This window comes from Pygocentrus nattereri, chromosome 12, assembly GCF_015220715.1.
Source record: "Pygocentrus nattereri isolate fPygNat1 chromosome 12, fPygNat1.pri, whole genome shotgun sequence".
In the NCBI taxonomy this organism is placed as follows: Eukaryota; Metazoa; Chordata; class Actinopteri; order Characiformes; family Serrasalmidae; genus Pygocentrus; species Pygocentrus nattereri.
This window is the reverse complement of record NC_051222.1, coordinates 26,241,881-26,266,717: the sequence shown is the minus strand read 5'-3', so window position 1 is coordinate 26,266,717 and position 24,837 is coordinate 26,241,881. Positions and strand designations below refer to the sequence as shown.

The window sequence follows — 24,837 nt, the reverse complement described above, 5'->3', positions numbered from 1 at the left end:
GACAGAAGTAGAAATGTTGGGTATCTAGATACATGGCTGCATTGCATTACAGTGCAGAACAATGCAGTATAACGTGTGGTACAGTGTAAAGCTACAGTACTGGGCAAAAGCATAGAACCACTCTTCATTCATATAATATCCAGTCAAAACTGCCAGTAACTATATGCTTTTCCTTTTACATTAGACTTTCCTGATAAGATCAGGTGTAAGATACTCCACTTGCATAAGAAATTGGGCTCATAAAAATGCACAAGACCTGGTAGACCACCAAAGCTGTAACCATCAGATAAACGGTACATAAAGCGAAAATCAACTTCAGATCTGAAAAAATCCACAGATGTTTCTGTTCTTCCTTCCACTGTGAGAAGACGCTTAGCACTATGAGTCTGAAAGGATGTGTAGCTGTCAAGAAGCCCCTACTGAGAAATGTAAACAGACAAGAAGGAAGAACATTTGCAAATCAAACAAAGAGGCTGCTGGTGTTCTCAGAACAATGGACTGACCTGGGGTCAGAGTCCAGACCTCATCAACACTGAATGCGTTTGAGATTATTTGGATTGTGAGAAGCAGAAAATGCAACCGACTTCTAAGACTGAACTTTGGAGGTCTTCTGCAGATTTCTTTGAAAAACTGAAACTAAGTCTACCGAAAACACAGTGAGTGGACACATTAAATACCTCAATGTTTAATATTCAGTTTTTAAGCCTTTTGTGTAGTTTTCTGTTAAAAATGTTTTCAACTTCTTTCCTGATGCTGAAAAATGAATAACTTGTAATTAATGACCATTTGATGACCACATGAATGGGGATCTATGACTTTTGCACAGTACTGTGTCTATACTTATCTAAAATGTCAAATGCAGGAAGGAAAGTCACCTGAATTCATTGTTGTCTTTAAAGCCTGGTTGAGGTGTTTGCGGTAAATGCTGAAATACTATGAGTGGCAGCTGGCACACACACTCGCACATCACATTGTGGGTTTGTTGTCACTGCTTCTGCAACAAGTGCGTCCTACTTCCTACTATTTCAGCAAATGGCCATCTGCATGTAAACGGCCAGCTCTGAGACAGATCAGGTCACCCAGCAGTGGCTTTGGTGAGAATACAGCCCAAGTGGAATGGAAACTTCATTTCAGGGCTAATATTAGCCTGGCCCTCCGGAAAATTCCTTTTAAATGATCACAAGCTGAGAAAAGGCAAAGTATTTGTTTAGCGTTTTGCTTTGACAGTATTTGCAAATAGTTTTTCTTTTTCTTTTTTACCCCTTTGATTTCAGACAGTTCTTGGGAAAGAGAAAGAGTGGATTTCTGGGGAAGATTGGAAAAAGAGACTGTGTTGTGTTTCCTCTTGTCCTTCAGTTGGGTAGTCATGCTTTAATGGACTGAATTTATCTTTACCTAATGTATATTTCAGGACATAGTGTCAACTAGTATGACGTTGTGCTTTTATTATGTATTGGCAAAATTGAACAGCATGCTTGTACGTTGTACGTTCTATGAGTGGGGATAAAACAACTGTTTGATGTTTGCTGTGCTGCTACATGTATGTTCCACTGTACACTGTATGACTGTTTACATTTTCGTCTTAGCTGAGGGAGAAACTCTTTGCAGGTACTATAAAGTTGGTAACCATTCTGGTTGCTGAAACAGCAGTGATTACCTAAATGGAGCAAAGTGTTTTGTAGATGAATATGAATGGATTTGAACTCAAGACACTCTCAGTCGGAGACAAAACACAGCAATGTTTGGGGAAACAGGGTCAGACTCTTGAACTTGGTAGAAAGAGTGTGGCCTAACGCCAGGGACACTGTAATACACGTTGACACGTGAGATATTCTGACTTCCAGCATGAGGCATAAATGTACGTTACAGTGCAAATAATACAAGTAACATTGAGACAGTAACAGCAGTCTACAGCCAAATATCATACTAAGAAGGGTGAGAACTGGTTCTGTTTTGTTTCATTGCAAAATTATTTCATATCTGACAGTAATAAGGTACCAGCCATGGCACTGAGCCAAACAGTGCTGAAGTAGCTAACAATGAAAGAACCTGGCAACATCAACTTTTCAAGAACGTCCATCCAAGTTGCCAATTAGCAACTACTTAGTTAGCAATCTACGTCCATATAATCTGCAGAGCATTCGGTAAGATCTCCATGCAACACCTATTTAAGATAATGATGCTTAAAGAAGCACTAAAATAGGAATTCTGGGCTGATAATCTGATATTTTGTACATACAGTTCTGCCAATACATAAATATTATTCAAATGTAGAAACTGGGACTGAATCCATTTGCGGAGAAATGTAAAACTTGTTTCTGTAGGCTTACAAAAGCAGTAAAGTCAATAAAATACAGAGATTTTTGCTTAACAGCCCAGTGTCACCTTTCTGCTCTTCCAGAAAACGATACTTAATTGAATATTGGTTTGAAATATTGGTTAAAATTTGAACATCTGTCCGCTGAAGATATTCCTTTAAAGCAGATACCTGCCGATATTGACATGATTTGGACATCAGTGTGCATCCCTAATTAGAATTTTACATTGCAGCTAACCTATTGAGAGTTACTGTGTTTCAGCACAGATTAATAAATACAGTCTATGAAATGTTCAAGCATTTGCATTGCATAGTTGTCATTACCAGATTTTGAGAAGTTGATTCACTGAGAAAGTATAAAATGCATTATATCAAAACAATTCATGCCCAAAGTAAGTTTAATTAACAGCATATTTAATCATGTTGAACCAGTTCTTACATTTGAAACAGGTAAAATCAAAGGAACACTTTTTCCAGTGTGTGTTACAAATGGACTGTTCCAAGAGCAGAAATAAAACATCTTGTACTGCAAGCCACAGTTGTCCTGACAAACATAATCTGCTGTGTCTTTCCTCAGGTAAATCCCACCTGGCAATAGTTCAGAGAGTCAACAATGAGGGAGAAGGAGATCCATTTTATGAGGTGCTTGGGATCGTCACCCTGGAGGATGTTATAGAGGAAATTATCAAGTCGGAAATCCTGGATGAGACAGATTTATACAGTAAGAACAGCTCAGATGAACAAATGATGTTTATCTGGTTTAATCAGTTGGTGTCTTAATGTGATGCAGTATACCATAGCTTATTATGTAAGTTAGTATGTGCTTACAATAAAAGGTAACCATAAACGCTACCCTTAGGTATAGACTACACTCTTTAAAATGATGGTTCCTCAAGAGTTCTTTAGTAACGGCATTGGTAATATGTAGAACCACGAACACTCAAAGAACTATTTACATGCTTAAATGGTTCTTTGCGTGGTAAAATTGGTTCTTCAGATTGATTCAGAATGTGTTGTATATGCTTCTATATAGTACGTTTACCACCAAAAAGAGCTGCTGTTGCTACAATGTCAAGCTCATAGAAACAGAAGAACGCTTTTTGCTTCTATGGCGAACCATTTTCAAATCGGTACTAAATAATAGCATACGTGACACATTTTTCCTCAGTCTGAAGAGCCATTTCACCATGCAGAGAACCATTTAAGCATGAAATGGTTCTTGATGGAACTTATAGTTCTAAATAGAACCATTCAGTTTACTAAAGAGGCCTTGAAGAACCATCTTTTTTAAGTGGGCAGGGTTCGTAATTTAGAATCTGAAAAATTCATTTGTGAATGCTTCTTTTTTATTGTTTTGTTAGGCCAAGTCTGTTATTTCTGCCGTCTCTATGTAGCAGTCTTTTCTGAATGTTCAGAGCAAAATCAGGATGTTTTGTTCATAACCTTCTATAACCTGAAATTTCACTAAAAACCTTCCCCCTTTCTTTCCTCTCACCCCGACCTCCCCGTTAGCTGACAACAAAACAAAAAAGAAAATCACCCATCGGGAGAGGAAGCAGGATTTCTCGGCCTTCAAGCCTACAGACAATGAAATGAAGGTTAAAATATCACCTCAGCTTCTACTGGCTACTCTGCGTTTCCTAGCAACAGGCAAGTGTGCTGCGTTGCTGCTTGATTTCCCCCAGTGTGCTCTTTGACTTAGCTTCTTAGCACGCTAGCCCCGAGGAGGGCTAGAAGTTAGGCCTTCACACTGACTTGAGACCAGTTTTGTTGTTTCTCCTTTAATAGCTAAGCTTAGGGTTTGGGCAGGGGCAGCTGGTCTTAGATCATTGTAATAATTCAGTATCTGCAGTGAGCTAGTGAGGATCTGAGACAAAACATGAGAGCTTAGCTGCTGGTTTGTTTTTTCAGATGTCTGAGCTGTATTGGGGTTTTTTGTTCATTTTACATTTAAGTTGTGTCGTTTTTTGATATGAAAGAATTGCATTAGAAGCTTCAAAGTGGTTACTGACTGCTGCAAAGCTAACTTCCCTTCAGCTTTATGGAAGATCAGCTGAAGCAGATCTTGCTCTGTAGCTAATTTTTATCTCCTATGAAATCTCTGAGGACGTTGTCGAATCAGTTGTTAAGTTCTCACTTACATTACTAGACTTTGTTTTTGTAGGATTTCTTCTAAAACTTTGCACCAGGATTTTGGTTAGAACTTTGACCTTGCGGCTAAATGCTAATCATATCACTTAACACTGGAACAATGCTATTAAAGGACTCTGGTCAAGAAAGGACCAGCTGCCAGGTGACACAGATACTGTAAACACAGCTAAGCCAGTGACAAAAGGCCCATTGGGTCAGTAAATAAGTGGAGATACTGAGTTAACCTTCCACTGTAAAGGCTAGCATATGTACAGAAAGTCTAAACATACGACATTGAATGTCCTTTCGGTATTGCTAAAATGCCTGCAAGTGACCAGTAATTACAAATAGCCTTATTATGTGGTACATCAATGCTGTTTTCTCTGGTTAAACATAGTCATATGCAAAAGTTTGAACACCCCAGGGTCAAATTGTATGTTTTGTTAACACGTCACAAAAAGCAGACATAAATATGGCATTTGTCTACAAATTTTAATGCATCTTTTCTATGTACATCATGAAACAAGCTAGTCAGTTAGTTGAACCATGCCAATCGCACCATTAGTGTTCTTACAGAGATCATTTTTGCAGGCTATTTATATAATAAAAGGCTTAGTAATTATCGAGGAAATAAAACTTTCAAAGACGTTTCAGAAAGCAGATCATTGGTACATACATTGGACATTGTAAAGTACCCACAAATGATGTGATACTAATGTGATATTGCCTACCGCAACCATCTTCAGAGCATTCAGATATATCCCATCTCCAGGCATCACTTTTGCATTAGACATTACATGTTAACTGCAAGGCAAGATAGTGTCATCATCATTATCATCATCATCACTTGTGTCCTTTATCTCTCCACAGAGGTGGAATTGTTCGGCCTGGCTCAGATGTCTGAGAAGATCCTTCTGAGGTTACTGAAGCATCCCAACGTAATCCAGGAGCTCAAGTTTAACGAAAAGAACAAGAAGGCCTCTGAACATTACCTCTATGTCCGTAACAAGCCCGTGGACTACTTCGTCCTCATTTTGCAGGTAGGTGGCTCACAGGTCCGCCTGGCTCAGGTTGGTCAGCCGGCCTTCTGACCAGTCAGTCGGTTCTCAGCACTGTAGGGTACAAAAAGAGAGAGGATCGGGAACTATTAACCAGAAACAAGCTTGGATTTTCTCAAGTATTAGACGTGGCCAGAGTGTGAAGGTTGAACCCGAGGAGCAGGAAGGAGGTCTTAGTGAGTGACACACATTTCATTGCGGGAAGTGTGGGTCAGAGTGCTACTTAAGGGTTTGTTTTGGACTCTCCTTTGTTTTGCTAGTTACCGCACAGCAGTCACACACAAAAGGATTACATTGCACCACTTTGTACTATGACAGTTTCTGGATATGTTTGCAGTAGAGAAAGTACTGGTCCAGCGCTGAATGTTGGAATGGAGATGACATGAGCCAAAAACGCTGAAAAAGTAATGAATCTGGTGCAATTCTGTAACAAGTCTACCCCTGAAATTTAACTGAATTGTAGCATAACATAATGTGATAACACTTTGCTATAGGGCAGTAATCATATGGCTACATGACATTTATATCACTGTTGTTGGGAGAAAACCTTGTATCTCCAAATTGATAACTTTACAAGAGAAGGAAAAACCCTCTTTACTTTTAGTCTAAGTCAATGTACTTTTTTCCAGGTCATTTTGGGCCATTTCTTTAGGTTCATTTTCCGAGAAATTTACACAGAACGTAACAGGTAACAGTCATTTTCAAATTATGTCAAAAACTGAAAACAATGGAGATACAAAGTTTTTCTCTGACAACAGCGATATGGTCACCAGCAAAACATATGGTGTGTTGTGGAAGCTGCTATGCTAGTCATGACCATGCTGGGTGACAGTTAAATCAGCATCAGACCAGCACTAGACTGTTGATCAGTTGATCAGAGTTGAGTTGATCAGCTGCCCATCCTGTGCGTCTGATGCTGTTGCCTCTTCTGCCTTGATTGGTGCCGCTGCTCACCAGCCTTCTGGACCGGCTTGACCACCACTGAGCTTCTTGCTGTACAGCGCTGTGCAGTCCTCACCCTCAGATCTTTCTTTTCCCACTTTGTACTGTAATACTTCATACTAATAATGTTTGCTATCCGGTGTTGACCATAGGAGGATGGGTTCCCCTTCTCTGAGTCTTGGTTCCTCTGAAGGTTTCTTCTTCTTTTAGGGAGTTTTTCCTTGCCACCGTGGCTTGGACCTGGATTTTCTTTTCTTTTCTCTCTGTAATACTGATTGTTCTGTAAAGCTGCTTTGTGACAACACCTGTTGTAAAAAGCGCTATATAAATAATTGTTGCTTGCTTGCTTTGCTTGCACTAGACGAGCACAAATCAGCATAAACCAGTTTAAACCAGCATGGAATGCTTTTTTTTCAGCAGGCTTGTACCACACTATGAAACTAAAACCAGGCAGGGGTGGGCATAGGTATGATAATACTGTTATGTCTATCTTACAAAGACAGTTTAAACAATGAACACAGGAATATTTATAAATTGCATTTCTATTCAGTTAAAAAGTTGGTATATATGAACAATGGTGCCATAAATGATGACTCTTTTTACCTCCGGTTTGTTGTACAAGTCTCCTTTTTGGATTGGGAAGTGGTTGTGATTGTGTCTGTGTGTGTTTAAAATTGGGCCAGAATCTCAGTGTTTGCCTGGCGGGAATCTGCCAAGGCGGAATGTTTAAAATGACCGACTGCCGCGGCGTCAGCACCACTTCTGTTTTTGAACAGACCTTCGTTCCTTGCCAGCTTGAGTCATGTGTTCATTAGTGCTACAGCATACACAAGGCTTATGTTGCCTGGTATTAAGTGGTATTGGATGTTGGTATCAGTGCATTTTTTTACAAGTACGAGTAATTGAGCACAATATCAGACAGGTACCAAGTACCAGTCTCTGTGTTCGTCTGTATTTTATTCCAGTAGGCGTCATATGTCATAAAGGCTGCTTTTGTCAGCTATGATGTCAAGTTGACATTACACCCGTGTCATGACACTTTTTTGGGTGAAATGACTGCGCATTATAATAACTTTGTAGCTAAGTGTATGGCTCAGTGACATAATGCTGATGATAACTCAACTCGTATAAAAGGTAAAATAAAACTTTACCAATGGGCCACACAACATGTTTGTTCAACCAGCCTAACATGGCAAGCTATGTCATATTATCAGATATATATATAATTGTGAAATACACTGAGCTGCAGAGTGTATGGGATTTCTCCAGGTAAATGGCAGTTCACTGGGCATGGGATTTCTGCCCAGAAAGCATCATGACAAACTATTATCTGAAAAAATCAGTGTCACCTGACATAGATGTTACCTAAAAGTTCCACCATGACGAATTACACCTACTGTAATAAGTGCTTAGAAATGTTTATGTAGGGCTGTGTTACTTGTCATGAAGGACTTGTGTAGGTGTCATGTAGCCTTATGAACAGTACCCTACAGTAAAGTGTTATCCATGACATAATGTAAAGTAGATAATGTGATAATACTAGCCAGGAGTAGCTAGGTATTACACTAAAACTACAAAAATGATTATTACACTAAAACTACAAAAAACTACAAACTACCATCTTAACTGAACTGCTTCAAATATAAAATGGCAATAAATAGACCATCTCTACTTTACAGTATAGTTAACACTGTTATATGGGTGGACAATATGATAATATTTACATTATCACAATAAATCCCTTCACATTATGTTACAATCTCAGTGATTATCCCAGCCAGGAGCCACCAGCTGGTCCAGTCTGTAATTGTCCACACATAACATAAGTAGCACTGTGGCCAAAATGAAAAATGTAATAGTTATTGTGAACAAGTGCTGCCGAGAGTAAGATTTTCCAGTTTGAAGATTCAGAAAACCACCTTCTGATGATGTGTTTTGAAGGTGGGATTAACTTTTGAAAAAACTACAAGCACTTTGGTGTGAATTTTTTGCTAGTGAATTTCCATAGTAGGCAAATGCAGCTAGGAACTCCAATATCATTTGTTTTTAATAGCCTCTGTATCACTGATCTTTATTGCTGTGTGGGGATTCCCAATAGTTATAGGATGTATTTGTGTAATGCATGCTGGGTATTGTAGTGTGATAACATATGTAAACACTACAAAGGCTACAAAATTGTGAGTTCTATCAAACCAATGAAGCTGAGGGATGCAGTGCTACACTACAAAATATTACATAACATGTTATACAAATGACAGATTAACAAATAACATATAAAATTACAGCTTTTGGCCAGAATGTGACTTTAAGAATACGTCAGCCAGTTTGTACTGTTTGTCTTGTTATTGCTGAATAGTGATAACCCTTGTAAATGTAAAGGGTTAAATTATTTACATTTATTTATATTTTTTGATGGTGTTTTTAAAATTGGCACTACAGTTTTATCTGTTCTAACTTATCAAACCTCAGACAAACTAAATATTACGATGCATATCCAGTGTTATGAAAATGGCCCTGAGTACCAACATGTTCTAGCACTTCATTAGATGTCCAGAAGTGACCGCAGACCAGATGGTGTTTATTACTTTGACTTTTTATGCACTTTTTCTCAGGGAAAGGTGGAGGTGGAGGCGGGGAAGGATGGGATGAAGTTTGAAGCCGGCGCATTTTCATCCTACGGGATGATGGCCCTCACTGTTTCTCCAGGTAAATGGCAGTTCACTGTCCCCTCATGGTCTGACCACTTGGTCACAGCTGGATCTTGCTTAGTTTGTTATTTTTCTACGTGACGTGCGTGTCAAAGCCAGCGGAATTAGTGTCTGCTGGGGCGGAGAGAGCTAGAGTGCCTGGTACTTGCTATCAGAAGACTTTTGAAGGTCTGGCTGGATGACAACATAGCCACTAGTGTTTTCATTCACAAAAAGGAAAGAAAGGGGCAAAAACAACACAGGCATGGGAAATATGCAGCAGGGGTTATGCGACCTCTGCTGGGTGAAGATTGGAACTGCAATAGGAAGAAGGCCCTAATCCGTCCTCAGATATCTAAATCAAGCATGGCCTCCATCTGGCCTCCTTGTGCTGATATTGTTCTCCTCGCTTTGATGGTTCTTTTTCCTAATTCTTCTTTCTTATTTTCACTCTCCTCTCTCTGCCTTAAGTGCTTATCTCCCTTTCTCGCAATTGCGTGGTCAGTAGGTCTGAGTCACTTGCAGGATCTCCAGGTACTGTAATATTTCAGCATGTCTAGCCTCTGCTCCTGTGGGTGGTTATTGTTATTTTGTTATGTCACTGTGCTGGCTTGCAGTTTGGTTGCATGGCGTTGACATATGAGCAAGAATGTTTGAGAAAGACCAAGAATGTTGCCTGCTGTCAGTCATGTGCAGTGTTTGTGCATGCTTGTGTATGGACTGAAGATGAGAACATGATACTGACAAAAGACAAGAGATTTTTTTTAAATTTAAATTCAAAACAGCCAGTATGTACAAGTTTTCCATTTGGTGGGGATATTCCTAAGGAGAGGAAAGTCAAAAGAAAATAAGTGATAAAACAGGAGTTCAAAGGTATTAACAGATGCAGAGAAAAGGTATGATATAGTGCAATACAGTCAAAACAGCTAAGTACATGCTATTCATTTCTCATGAGGTATTTCTGAAAAGATCAGATCTTAGATACTCCGCTGGCATACGTACTGAGATTCCTAAAAACATATAATATAAACAATCATAAGCATAAAGATGCTGGCTTGCTCAGAACAATGGACTTACCGCCCCCCAGTCCAGATCTCAACATCACTGAATGTATATTTATATTTATATTTAGTTGTTGAGGCTTCCGTGCATTTTTACTGTGCCTCTGCATTCATGAAAAATGAATAATATCCTTAATGGCCGGAAATGAAATAACTGAAGGGTGATCTCTGACTTTTGTACAGTACTGCATATGCGCTTATAAACATTTAAGGTTGAGCCTGTTTAGAAATAAAAGCTGTGGCTTTGTTTAATTTCTTTGAGCGTAAGAGCAAAAAAGAAAAATCAGTCTGCCTCCTTCACCTCCTTCTAAGTTCTCATACAGTAAATTCATAGTATCCCTCCCACTGATTTTGCCAGACTTGTAAAAATAACCAAGGCCTTCATACCAGGCCTCCTAGACACACACACTGCCTTGTTTTTATACAGTGTCAGGACACAGGGTCATATGTATGTATATATATATATATGAGTAATTACGTGTAATATGTGTAGTAATATTTTTAAGTACTTATGTAACAATAATGCCATTCATATATATATATATATATATATATATATATATATATATATATATATATATATATATATATATATATATGAATAACTAACATTTGCAGTGCCAAAATTTCGTGATGAGCGGACCACTAGAAATGGTCCAGAAAGATTTGAAATCTTAAGAAGTTAAGAATATAAAAATGTCACACATGTATTACATATATTTAGTTACCCATAATAATGTCTCATACATGCTGTATAAGTACACCTATGTAATAATATGCAATCTGATGTCACAGGTTTGTTATATATACACCCATATAAGATGTATATGTATTTATAAGTAATAAGAAATGTCTATGTTTAACCTAAAACTCTAACCTCAGAAATATTTTTTGCTCTTTCAGTTTAAAAAATGAAACATTAAGCTTTTGTCAAGTGCACTTTACAAAGTTCGGACCATTTTAACCAGGTAATCCTGTTCTTCTGCATTGTCCTTCAAAGTCAGGACATTACTGTCCTGAAAATGTACAAAAACAAACATACATAAGCACACAAATCTCAGCACAAGCATACTCTGACCCCATGCACACACACTGACCTCATGCACCTCATGTGTGTGAGCAGGGCCCCTCATTCCTGGGCGAGCGACGCAGGGGCTCCTTGCTCCAGCACTCAGACATCCAAACGCGGATTACATACATTCCAACCAAATTGTGGCATTAACACTACCCGTGATTGAGCATGTGTGTGTGTGTGTGTTTGTGTGTGTGTGTGTGTGTAAAAAAGAGAGGGAGAGTGTAGTTGTACGAGAGTGAGAGAGGCAGAAAATATGTGTGTGTGTGTGTGTGTGTGTGTGTGTGTGTGTGTGTGTGTGTGTGTGTGTGTGTGTGTGTGTGTGTGTGCACTTGTAGGCCGGCCCCCTTTAAGAAGTGGAAAACATAAGCTGTGTTTAATTAAAACAGCTAGTCTTCTTTCTCAGGGTTGTGAGGCTTTTTATCATTCTTTCTCCAGCTGCTGCTTTCACGCCTACCTGTACTCAACTTGCCATTGTAGCGTTGACTTGCTTTACAATAGTTGGCCATTGTTTTCATGCAGGAAAGCTAATGTGGAGTTGGTGGGTAAGGGGCTTAACCTTGCTCGTTAGCCTGTAAACTAAATTATAAGGTAGGAGTAAATTGCAGTTTAGCATCCTGTACAAACTCACCCCTGCATTTCAAGCTCTTGCGTGTTTTGGGCTCAGTTCTTTGCGTCAACTTCTTCCTGTAAGTTCACATGAAAATGAACATTACCGAGCTTTTTTTGTGTGTGTGGCATGTGTGTCATGCAGAGAACAAGTCTCCTCCCCGGCCGTACGGACTGAACCACTCGGACTCTCTGAACCGGAGCGACCGCAATGAAGTCATTAACCCCCCGCTGGGCAGCAGCAACAACCAGCTCAACTCCTTCCTGCAGATCTACATGCCGGACTACACAGTCAGAGCGATCACAGACCTGCTATATGTCAAGGTGAATATACATAAGCATTAGCTTAATTCTCCAGCAGCTTAAAGGTACGCTGAGTGATATTTTAACATGAGCAAATCTACCATGGATGTTAGTTAGTCGTGGCTTACTGTGCCTTCAGAACTGGAAGTGACCAGGAGTGTCATACCAAACATTAGACTACCCTTCTGTACGGTTTATGAATAGTTTAAAATTAGTTTGTTAATAGTTGTTGGGTCATAAGCACTTTAAAAAAACATTAATATGCAGTTACTGCACATTAATAAAAAGCAAAGTGAGCTGTTATATCTGATGAATATGTGTACGGGATGAAGCTGATAGGTTTAATGCTGACCGATGAAGACAAAGTAACTAGAAATCTGCAGCCACACTGAACTGATGGTCACCCAAGATTTAGGAGCTTCCATATGCTGTCTGCAACTTTCATGAGCTTCTCCAAAGTTGTAGCCCTTCTTTTTCCGTCTCTAGACTGTAGAAGAAAATCTACTTTGGAAATGCTAAACTGTGTACACATTTGTATGTAGCATGTATCATAAAGACATGCAAAGCATGGGGTCCACAGACTGGTCCTGGGAACTTTGGACTTGAATACATAGTCGAATCTTCAGCTGTTCAGACAGCCAGGTGAACTTAATTCCATCACTTGTGTGCCAGTACAGAGGAGAGTCTTGATGCTCGTCTTCCTCTTCTTTACGGGCTGGTAAGTCAATCTGCACTTTTGGGCTCTAAGTGAGGTATGACACATACTTCATTTGAGGATTGCCTTCAGGTAGGAAGGGAAAGGTACATTTTTGGCTTTGTAGTCAGGTACACTTTCAAGCCTTTAAATCTGTGTGAACAGTGACAGGAAGCCAATGGAGGGACCACAGCAGTATAGTGATGAGGATAAGTCAAGAAAGATTGAAGACAAGTCATGGCACTGCATTCAGCATCTGTCGCAATGGTGTCCAACCAGTATGAAGCAGCAGTAGTCAAGTCTTAACTTAACTTTAACTTAACTTACTTAACTTACTTTTCAAAAGTAGGTCAGTTTCTTGTAAAATGTCTCTCAATGTTCGACTTTTTTAGACGTTAAAGTCAACTTCTCATTCAAACTTCTTGTTTGAATTTTTCCATTCCACCTTAAATGGTGCCTAGGGCGGTAGAATATAACGGCCACACGATTTAAGTTGGAACGGGGGAATTTGAACAAGAAGCTGACTTCGCAACATTTAGTGTTTGAGAGTTTGTAGCATTTAAGACCATTAAAAAAAACTGTGTTAGAACAATCAGCGCAGCTTTATTTTACTACAGAGGGGGATTATTTTGTTTTTACCTGCATATCTAATTTTGCTGTGGAGCTGCAACAGGACAATAAAAGAGCCTCCAACCCCTGCAGTAGGTGATGGGCTGCCATTAACAATGAAATGTTTGTTAAACATGCCAAGATACAAGTAAAGACCTGAGTTTCTGAAGGTGGGGGTTTCATGTCACCTCATGCAAGTCAGGTAGGGTGCAAATGACTGGCGTGCTGAACCAGTGATTCCAGGACTGCTGAGGATGGTCAGCAGGTTGACCATGAACACTACAGAGAAGAATCAGGAATGATTACAGTTTGGCTGCCTGAGTGTCGTGGAGCCTTTTAGTTACTGCCATGGGAGCAGTTAGTTACTGAAGAGGTTGAAGCCAGGCTAGTTCAGTTTTAGAAGCAGTTAGTGTGGGCTTCTTCAGAATGGTTACCAGTCTGGTAGTCTTTAAGAGAGTCAGTATGTCACCTGTTGTTATGGGCCTGTTTATGGTGGATGTGATGAAGGGAAGCAGATCATTGGAGCATGAAACATCATAGGTGGGATGGGGTCCTGTGAGCAGGTGGTAAGATTACTGGAGTTGTAGAGTATATTTGGAGGAGAAAAACATGTTAGGGAATTGTAGGGGAGAAATTAAGGACATATTGGGGGAATTTCCTGTTAACATTTCAAAGAGGGTAACAAAATCTAGATCTAGAGAAATGAGTATTGGGGAGGGTTTGATGACGGAAGAACTTGCATGAAAGATGAAAAGTAATGAAAGCGAAGAAGTTACTGTAATGTCCTGTTCTGGGGTCAGTCTGCTGAAGATCAGGGCAAGGACATTACCTTTGTTGGTTGGTAGAGATTTGTTTTGGGGGCAGGATTAACGGTGGGAGAAGACAGGAGTGTCTGTTAGCTCACATAACAGAACAGGCAGCACAAACATCTTGAGCTGTGCAATGACATTGCATTAGTGGCAGTTGAGAGACATACAGTGGCGCATGAAGTGACTCAGAGGAAGCCTGTATTAGCCTGTACTGTACTGTACAGCTTGTGGTACTGTGAAGTTAACATTAGCCATGATATTCTGTCCTTATCTGTGCTTGGTAGGTGACCCGTCAACAGTACCAGAACGCACTGATGGCATCACGTATGGACAAGACGCCACAGTCGTCTGACAGCGAGTACACCAAAATCGAACTGACTCTCACAGAACTCCACGACGGCGTGGCCGAAGAGACGGCCATCCTTCTCAACCAGACGCAGAACTGCGTGGCCCTTAAGAAGGCAAACCACACGGTGCACAACGAGGGTGCAGTCTAGCCACCACCGGGGTGGTTGGGAGGGGGTTTACGGTATGGTTTCACTCCCTGAGCCGTCCCCCACCACCCCCTGTAACAGTCAGACTCAGAGCTGCAACGTACTGCTCAGCAGCACCTGGGCTTTCCTGACCCCGTAACAGATGGGACAGCCGGTTCAGTTCCACATAAACCCCGCTGTGTGCCTGTCCACCAGACCAAAGAGTTTGGAGTTTGGACACCCTCCCCTTCCGTCACAAGGCCCTGAACCTACTCCCCTACTGTCCCCTATAAGGCGTCGGGAGGACTTCTGGGATAGCGGAGGACCACGAACTCAAATGGACCATTTTTTTCTTCTTCGGCCAATACTGTCATATGGTGAGTCAAAGACTGTGCCAAATACTGCTTTGAAGGAAACCATGAACCGTGTACCAAGAGCATTTTCCTCCTGTATTTATTTATTTTATAAGTCGATTGTATATAATATATATATATATAGATATACAGCTACACACACACACACACACACACACACACATATATATATATATGTATGTGTGTGTGTGTGTGTGTGTGTATATATATGAATGAATAGATATATTTGTGCATGTCTGTGGATATAACCGTCGGCACTATAAAAAAATCGAACACACTTTACAAAAATAACACGTTTTGTCAAATTCAGCAGCGTGTGTTGTATATGTGTGTACATGTGCCTTTGAGAGTATGACTGTTATACCTTGCACATGATATATATATATAGTTATGAATACAATACTGTATGTGTATTGGTGAGAGTCTTTTACATATATGTATATTACAGATATTGTTATTTTTACTATTCTAAATCAGGCATACGGTACAGTACATTTTACACCTTTTTAAAAAAAGAATCACGTTTTTGCCTTTAAAATCATATTAATTTTTTAACAAGTGCAATGAACCATATTCTATTTAAAAAGATGATTTATTGATAAAAAGAAAAAAATCTGTGTATTGTAAATTATAGATATATTTGTATGCATTCACTGTGTCTCTCAAGTTTCTCTTTGGTCCCAAATGTGTACAGGCGTAATCACTCTTTCACCAGCTGCGTGCCTAAAAAAAAAAAAAGAAAAGAAAAAAAAAACAAAACAGCCTAATTTATTTGTATCTGTGCCTCCTTTATGTGGGATACAAACCTGGGCTAAATGCGGTTTTGAATCTCAGTCAAATCAGTTGAAGGATTCTGTTACTATGCATACTGTTTGTAAGTGATTCCTTATTGCCTTGATGGTCACATACAGTGAACTAGCTACTGCCTGCTTCTGCCTGAGTGACAACAGCGACTGTGGCTTTTAAACCATTACACTAAGAGTTTAAAGACATTTCACATTAAAAAGACTCTATAAAGACTTCAGCAATCTTTGTGTATATGCTCCCTATATACTGCAGGAGGATCACAAGATATTTATACTGATCTTTGGACTGGTTGGTAAGTCGACATGCAGTCAGGTTGATGAGAGCGGTCTTTAGTCCGTTGCGGGTGTGAGAGCTCAGCAGCTTCATCGTGGTTCTCAGCAGAGAAACGTAGGCTGTGTTTTGAAGAGAGTTTCAGAATCAACGCCTCAGTAAATCTTCACTGACCTTAAATCGATTAAAACGTGACTCATAATCAAAGGACAGCTATTATTTATGTTTATGCATCTTCCACTGAAACACTACCAATAACATGCAGCAGGAAATTGACTACAATCAATACAGGCATATGCAAAAAGTCAAATACCCCCAGTCGGGTTACATGGTTTGTCTAAGTGATAAGTTAACGCTTCCTCTACAGAGAGCGCACCTGAATTTGTCTATGTGTCTGCCGAGTTTAACATACTGAGAATAATGAAAACAGCGTTCTGCCCTTTTTGCATCATCCACATTTTCTTTTAGAATGAGTTTGTTTCCTGGGGAGGATTTGTATGACAAAGTGTGCGCATGGCTATACAAGGACAAATAAAAGGTTAGATTGAGCACATTTGTAACCTTCTTTTGTTTCTTGCGCAAACCGTCTGATGTTTATGTACCGTGCTGTGCAAAAGTCATTTTTGCCAAATAATTTTATTATCTTCCATTTCCAGTCCAAACAGCCAGTGTCATTTTCCAGCGTCAAGAAAAAGCAAAGAGAATATATTTAACAGAAATTTACTCAATTAACCAGAAACTTCAACAATTAAATAAAATACTTTTTTCAGTACTTAGCAGGTCCACACTTTATTACAGCTTGTGTTCTTTTCAGGACGTTTCAGGATATTTTTCCACACCTCAAAAGTTCAGTTGGTTGCATTTTCTACTGCTCATGATCCAAATAAACCCAGTTACAGCTCACTCCACATCTCAGATGTCCAGTGTCAGTGTTCTGCTGCACATATTCATCCCCAGGTTTGGAGCTAAGGTGTGTTTGGGTAGTAGCTTGTGTGAATGTTGGTGTCTCTTTGAAGGGGAACATAACGTCCGTCAGGGACTCCTTTGGGAACCGCGTTCATTGAGCAGACAGCTGTTTTGAGAATGGAAGCATGGAAGAGTTGAAGTGACAGTAGAGTGCACAACAGTGAAGAGTAGGCAACTTAAATACTGATAGGTTTGATATTGTAGTTATGTGGTATTTTCTGTTAAATATGTGTTTTCTGTTTTCCTCCTGATGCTGAAAAATACAGAACTTGTACTTAATGATCATTTTGACTGGAAATGATTAAATAACGTCTTTGCACAGTATCGTATGTGTTATATAACGTCTAACAAATTGCCCCAAAGACAGTCATAACACTTGTTATTTTTATTTGTAAGCTGAGCTTTAGAATAGAAACAGTGAAATCAACTTATTTATGACATTTTATAGTTTTCTGTTGCCATTTTCAAACAAAATTAATGCACCATCACTGTATAGTGAGTTATTGAATCACTTTATTTGTTGCTCTGAGGCAAATTATTAGCCTACTATTCACACACGTCCTGACCTCAGTATCTGGAAAGGAAAAAAAAAATCCTGCATTTGAATGAAGATATAAATTAATATTTTATTTGACATATATATGTATATTTTGGTAGTTTTATTTAACTGTCCTGCTGTTATGACTGTACTTGGTCTTTTCTTGTTTCAAGTCAAACTCATTTGACTTCGCTTTTGTCCCCATTTTTATAATTACTATAATAATCTTTGTTTATTGAGCACTTTTTATACCTGTGGCAACTCAAAGTGCTTTACAGACCGGGGGAAAAAGGGAATCGATAGCCTCTAAAATATGAACCAACTTGAAGCCCTGAATTGAGCTAATTCAGTCATTTGCAGTAAACATCGATGTGTCTTCAATAAGGGAGCCTTAAATTCTTTTCATTTCAAATAGGAAGATTAGCCAGGTGTCCTTTACATCCCCACTGCTCTTCCCCCTGAGTGTACGACTAGGGACCAACTTCATTTTGAAGCTAATGTACAGTAGCTGCTCTGGTAAAGTCATATTACTGGCTTTGTTCTTGTAGCTTTAGAGTCAGTTCATTATTTAGCCACTGCTTGGCGCTGTCCTCTTACACTTCAACATCACTCAGTCACTTAATGTGCTTGGAATAGGGGCAGGTAGGATTGGAGCTCTGCTTTAATAAGAGCTGTGATGATGAGTGTCATGACACTGTAGCATGCAATGTACAGTTGTGTGCAAAAGTTTGGGCACACCTGGTCAAATGAAGCTCTGTTGATCTAATAAAAATAATAAAATAATGCGTCCTTTACAGAGAGCTCACTTCAGCATGGTGTATTATTTATGTTTACAATGCTGTTTATTTGCTGAATTTAACATGGGGGAAAATGGGGCATGTGTAAAAGTCATGTCACATTTTATAACTTACATCATATGTTAAGCTCAGCAAATACAAGTAAACTGTGCACTAAACCTGGCAGAAAATGTGTTCTCTGTAGAGGATGTGTGAATCTTATTTTCACTTACGAAATCACCAAACGTCATGTGTTTGTGTCCAATCTTTTGCATACACATACAGCCTCGTGAAAACCAAATGTAAGGAAAGTTGGTGGTCACCAGTAACAGTCTGCCTTGGACACATTAGTTGAGGATACTAGTCATGTATTTAGGTATGTATTATGAATGATGTTCTCTTTTTTGTTATGCTTTACACAAATTCCTCACTGCAACGAACAGAAAAACAGAGGGGCCTTTACAGATGGAATATGTGGTTATATTATGAACAGACCAACACATGAACTGGCAAAAAACGTAAAACTGCATGTTAATAAACTGTATGCAATTACACAAATAGACCTTTGCACAATTGGGGGTGACAATTAACAAAACAGCGTGTTTAATGAAGATATGCAACCCAACCAACTGCCTGGAGCTAACAAAGAACAATGCATTTTTGCCAAACGTACAACGTTGGAAAGGTGGTAAAAGAACAAAAGAGAGGTACATGCACATGCGGCGACTGGGGGGAACTGAACATATCACAGCACGGCAGAACCTCTTTTCTCCTAGTACTCATTCGGCACCCTTTCTTGCATGTCTGTAGAACTGTAAAATGCAAAACAATGAAATTGTTATTAATCCCAGTCCATTCCATGGGGATCCCCAGGACAGTCCACATCTCTGCTGCTGTTTCTGAGCGCGAGAACTGAATACAGCTGCGCTGGAAGCTGTGATAGAACAAAAATATGGGAACAGTTTGGGGTTTAAGGTCTTGTTCTTTGCTCATTAAAGCCCAAATAAGACACTTCTAAATAGTTTACCCAATATGGTTTATTATATAATATGCACTTGGAGCTTTATTACTATTATATTTGTGTGTACTAAAACTACTAAAGTTATGGCATTACTAAGACAAATTATTGAGCATGAATTATCATCCAAGTCCAGAACTTACTTTATAACTAGCACTGTAAGTTCTAGTTAGTGGCATGGTGCTTCTGGAGTTTTATTGTCTCATCACTATTTAGAGGCTTATATTCTAAAGTAAAGATTTCATGGATTTTTGGGAAGCAAACATATGCAAGGATGATATTTTCAACTTACTTCCACCAAAATATGAGAAACTCTTTGATTCTTTTTAGCCTCTTATTTGCACAACAATAACAAACTTCCAGAAGTATTTACAACTAATAATGCAATTATTAATGATTTGGCCATAGCAATTATGACCTCCATTTATGCACACATTCAGGTCATAACGAACAAAGCTTCATACAGAGTTAATAAGCCATTTACAATTGTGTAAATCTGGATTTACTGAACAAAGAACAAGACCCTAATAAACACACAATATGTGTTCCTTACAATAAAGTAATAGTAAACAAAAGGACTGTTCTGCAGATCCACAAGAACTGGAATGAGTAAAGCTGTACTGCTAATGAATGGCAGACAGTTCACGTAATGCCAAAATGTCTTGGAAAATGAAAATAAAAAAAAAACAAAGAGTATGTATTATGTATGTATTACCACTTGATGGAAGTAAGACGAACATCACTGTAAACTATGCAAAAAAAAAAAAAAAACAACTGTACGTTTTCATACACTGAACGGAAGCTCAAGACTACAGTGTCTTTTTAAGACACAGGCGAGCTCTTTAGGTTCAACTGCAGAGTAAATAAGAGTGCGAACATCTTGAAATGAAAGTGAACAAAGTATAAAATATGGTTTCCTTGGTTGTAGTGACTAAAAAAAAAGACAACTGAGAGAATACTATAACTACCTTCAGCGTAGTGCTGGGCGATACTGCTAAAAAAAGACTTTTTCTGAATATATCAATATATTAATTTAAGGCTAAAATAATCTGACAATTTGTTTTTCTTCTCTTAGAATTTCCAATAAGGAAACCTATTTAAATTGTATGTGTTATGAACTGTTACTTCAAAGCATTCTGAAGTACTTGGTAAATAACATACTTTGAAGTTACCAGGTTCTGGATATCATGAGTACAGCGCAGAACAAACAGGATGTTTTTTTTTAAAAAAAGGGAGCACCACAGTATTATAGGCATTATGTCACTGACATCAAATATATGCTATGTTGGTAAAATATTACTAAAATTGAAAAGTATGTCACAGTATATTGATATAAATGATATATCACCCAGCACTACTTCAGCGGTAGCTTACAATCAAAGTGTCTGCCTTGACATCCAGCCCAACTGGACAGTTTGGACAGTATATGATGGGGAGTCCAAGCCCAACATGAGGCTTTATTTATTTTTTTTAAAGAGCTGCCTTGCATTCACTTTTCCAGTTTTGTTTTTAAAACAATGGTTATGCTTCATCTTACATAATAAAAATAACTTGTATATGAATATGAATTATATTTGCTAGTTTTTCTGAAACATTCACCTTTCAAACATCAAAATGTGTCCACCTGCCCCAAAACATTCCCCCCCCCCCCATGAACCAGTTAAGACAAGATGATCAATAATAACTGTTAATCCTAACTTTCCATGGATTCATGACAACATTTTTCCTCCCTATAATAAAGTGATATACATTAAAAAAATACACTCTACTTATGGTAATACACAGTGCAGTAAATATACTGTAGTTTCATTAAATCGGATGTTAGCAAGCTTGTTTATATATACACAGTACTGCATGTCATTACACATACAATAGAACACTTCTTAATTTTTCTCCTATAAGTTAGATTCTAACCTTTTAAGGACCAGTTTAGCTGTTTTCTACCCTTTAAAAATCACATGCATCTAACGTATGTATTGCTTCACATTAAGTTTAAAAGGACTTTGTTTAGTAGGGAAACTAAAGGAAAAACAAAAACACTGGTCAGCGTGCTCTTAATCCTATTGGTCCACACAAGAGTATATTCTCCAATCACATCTAAAAACTGGCCTGAACTACTTTAATTGCCATGGCAACAGTCGCTGAGGGCAACTCCTGACTTTAGATTCGCCCATCTCATCAACAGTTTTTGATGGTAACTTGATGTCTTCGTCTGTTTGACCTGTGAACTTCAAATAAAAAAAAAAAAAAATCAGATGCTAATATTTCTTATATCTATTCAAAAGTTATTCCTAAATCCTCTTCTCACAACAGCTACAAAATACAGTATGTACAAGGTTTTTTTTTCTTTTTTCTTCTGCATATCAAGGTCACTTCTGCATGGTAGCTACAGTTATGAAACAGTAAGTTGCTAATGGCACGGAGGGATGCTGTTAAGAGTTTGGTATTATAAGTCTGAATACAAAAATACAGCATGTTAGATTCTGCATGACAATATTGTTTACTTTTTAAAATAGCTAAGTATCTGTACGTGTGGATGTAAAAGAGAAGGAGAGAAAGAAAGACAAGAAAAGCAAGAGAAATAGTATGACGGAGAATGAGAGGGAGAGAGCTTATGAAAGTGAAAGACAGAAAAAGAAGAGAAAAGGAGTGCGTGAAAGTGGATATGAGAGTGAGAGTGAGAGTGAGAGTGAGAGAGAGAGAGAGAGAGAGAGAGAGAGAGAGAGAGAGAGAGAGAGACAGGTTATAAAGCCGAAAGTGCCTCTGTAGACAGCACTATCCTTGGCAGTTGACATTGCTGCCATTAAAAAAAATAGTAATAATAAATCCAAGAGAGAACAACAGAAATCCCCACTGGCCTTATGCAGTTTGCCTGGCTCAGCAGTTACCAGGTAACGGGGGCTCTTGTGTTAGCAGCATTCTTTCATAGCTGACACATTAGCCGTCACCGCTCGCTGAAGCCCCTCTAAACTTCATTCACATTCTCATCACAGCCAGGCCTGTAATCGGGGCACCACAGCCTGGGTTTCTTAAAAAAAACTCCAACAGACTCACTTCTTTTTCTACTTCTCCTCAAGTCCTGTATGAGGCAGCCTTTAGCCAAATTAGTCAGCCTGTACTGCACGAGCAGACGGCTTAAACGAAAGGAAAAGTTTAAACAGGAATTACACAGATTTTTCAAAACATTTCTGTATAATGGTTAGGATGTAAACAAAGTTAGAGTGGTTTGATAAGAAATGTCCCATTACAGAGAGAATTTCCAAGCCAAATTAGAAATAAGTTGCATAATGCCTAAAACATTGTTTTAACATGGTGCTGAATTAAGATTTTGGCCTAAAATCTTTTTTAAATGGTGGAGAAGTATTACATGTAGGACGCTGTAAGGAAAAATAGGACCTAAAGAAAACCTATTTTTTCAGATTTACCCCCCAAAAGCTCACTAGACACGTGGAGGTTCAGGTGTTGTTTTGGATAGTAAATAAATGGCTATATTTACGATGTAGACATCAGTCAATTTCTCTACAATTAATAATGTATATCAAATGACAACAAATGACTGTGTTTGCATCATAACAATTGAAATATATTCATTTTGAAAAATCAGATGAATTCCACTTTAAAAGGAAGAGAAAAGTAAAAATAAAAGCATAACTAGTCCTCATAAACATGGACGGACCATAATTTGCTGTGGTGCCAAGCATGCATAGTCAAGATTTAAAATGCACAGACTTTCAAATGCACCATATACGACTTCAAAGGCCCCTTAGCCATTGGACCAGATATGACCTTACGATAAGCTCCACCCAGCCCTTAAGTAGTTACCAAGCCCAAATTTATATATAAAACCCTCTGTCTGACAACTATTCACACGAGTTGTACACATACATTTTCATGTAAACTCCTCCGAACTCCTGTCCTAAAGAAGCTACAGTGAGTTTATAGCAAAAGAAACTATGTGCTTTGCTGTTTTCCTTCAAACCGTTCCTCTTGATTGTTTGAAAAACGACAGTATGATTTCAGTATTGTTAAACTGACCGCATCTAGAGCATTTCTACAGTAATACTTTCACCAATATAAAAGTCTAGAAAAAAGTCTTTTTTTGTGTTTTCCCCTATTTTTTCCCTTTTTTTAGTAAGGAGGGATTGAATTGAGCCAAAGTGTGGTTCAGTAAAGTCTGATACATGTGCTACACATTCTCATACAGTTCAAAATAAGAAAAGAAAGGATTAGCTTTGTTTTCCCCTCTTCATTTCTTTACCAAGTCTCTGGCTCACTATTGCTCCCTTTGCTAAAGCTAAACATTTCAACAGCCAGTCAGGCCTGGCCAAAGGAGGTTACGTCATCTATTCTTCCTCCTCCTCTTCTTCTTCCTCCTCCTCCTCCTCGTCGTCGTCTTCATCGTGGCAGTGTGTGATCTCCTGGGGGGTCTGAGGAAACAGGTGTGGAGGTTTCATTTCGCTGAGAGAGCGCGTCAGCTGGCTGCGTTTGCAGTCAACATCCTTGCAGTCCATGCAGTGGCGGTTACGCGTGGCCAACGGTGACTCGATGTCTGTGTCCACGTGCGTGTGCTCCACTGTAGACTCATGAGGCATCTGGGCAAACAGAATAAATAAAACGTAAAGAACTGAAATGGAATATCTGGGCAGATCATGATAGCTGATGCTTAACATGTTGTGGCTAAAATCCAATCATTTGGATTTTAAAACAATTACATCATACCAGGGCTTCACAACAATTTGATAGAAACAATTAAATGCATCATGAAATGCTCCCTATCACCACAATTTAATTTGATGCTCTACAAAACTGTATCATTTGTTATGTTACTCTGCCCACAAAAATGCAAACTTTATTATGAATCAATTTATTTTAACATTCAAAAATTGATGCAGCTGAATCATCAGGATGATGCATTTGAATGTTTTACACCAGCAAAGCCTTCATTATGATGCATATACACTACTATTCATTCAAGATTTTGAATAAAAAAATATAATTAACACAATTTTGCTTCTTCGGTTTTAAGAGCTACAAGGTTAACACTGCCAGCAAACACTATACATTCTGGGGATGTTTTAACAGAAAAGATTTGGGTGACTACTGACTTCTAGTGTTATCAACATTAGCCTTGTAACTCCAGCGCTAAACTAAAAAAGTTTGGACATCAGATGTGTGTCATCTAGTGTATGTGGAAAGACTAATAATCCCTTTAACAAGTGTTATTCAAAAGTGACTTACACAGTGTAGATTGACCTCAGAATGTAAAACAACAGTTTACTTATAACAAATCATTTTCAGAACAAGAAAAATTTATAACGTGGTAA

General features: G+C 38.6%; 2 protein-coding genes across 4 annotated transcripts in view; one reads left to right on the top strand and one right to left on the bottom strand.

Annotated features, from left to right (window-relative positions):
- The window catches only part of cnnm2b (cyclin and CBS domain divalent metal cation transport mediator 2b), a 55,259-nt gene extending 39,329 nt beyond the window's left edge, over nt 1-15,930 (top strand). Inside the window, exons 2-8 of one of the 2 annotated variants that reach the window (XM_017712167.2) lie at nt 2,895-3,038; nt 3,830-3,967; nt 5,318-5,487; nt 9,060-9,153; nt 9,606-9,668; nt 12,022-12,200; nt 14,576-15,930. In XM_017712167.2, the coding sequence (XP_017567656.1) occupies nt 2,895-3,038; nt 3,830-3,967; nt 5,318-5,487; nt 9,060-9,153; nt 9,606-9,668; nt 12,022-12,200; nt 14,576-14,788 (1,001 nt within the window). In that variant the 3' untranslated portion in view covers nt 14,789-15,930. The remainder of the gene's footprint in view (nt 1-2,894; nt 3,039-3,829; nt 3,968-5,317; nt 5,488-9,059; nt 9,154-9,605; nt 9,669-12,021; nt 12,201-14,575) is intronic. The other variant, XM_017712168.2, reaches the window with a different exon arrangement.
- Nucleotides 15,931-18,953: 3,023 nt separating this feature from the next.
- The window catches only part of nt5c2b (5'-nucleotidase, cytosolic IIb), a 47,790-nt gene continuing 41,906 nt past the window's right edge, over nt 18,954-24,837 (bottom strand). For both annotated transcript variants that reach the window (XM_017712165.2, XM_037543201.1), the window contains one exon: nt 18,954-24,105. In XM_017712165.2, the coding sequence (XP_017567654.1) occupies nt 23,857-24,105 (249 nt within the window). In that variant the 3' untranslated portion in view covers nt 18,954-23,856. The remainder of the gene's footprint in view (nt 24,106-24,837) is intronic.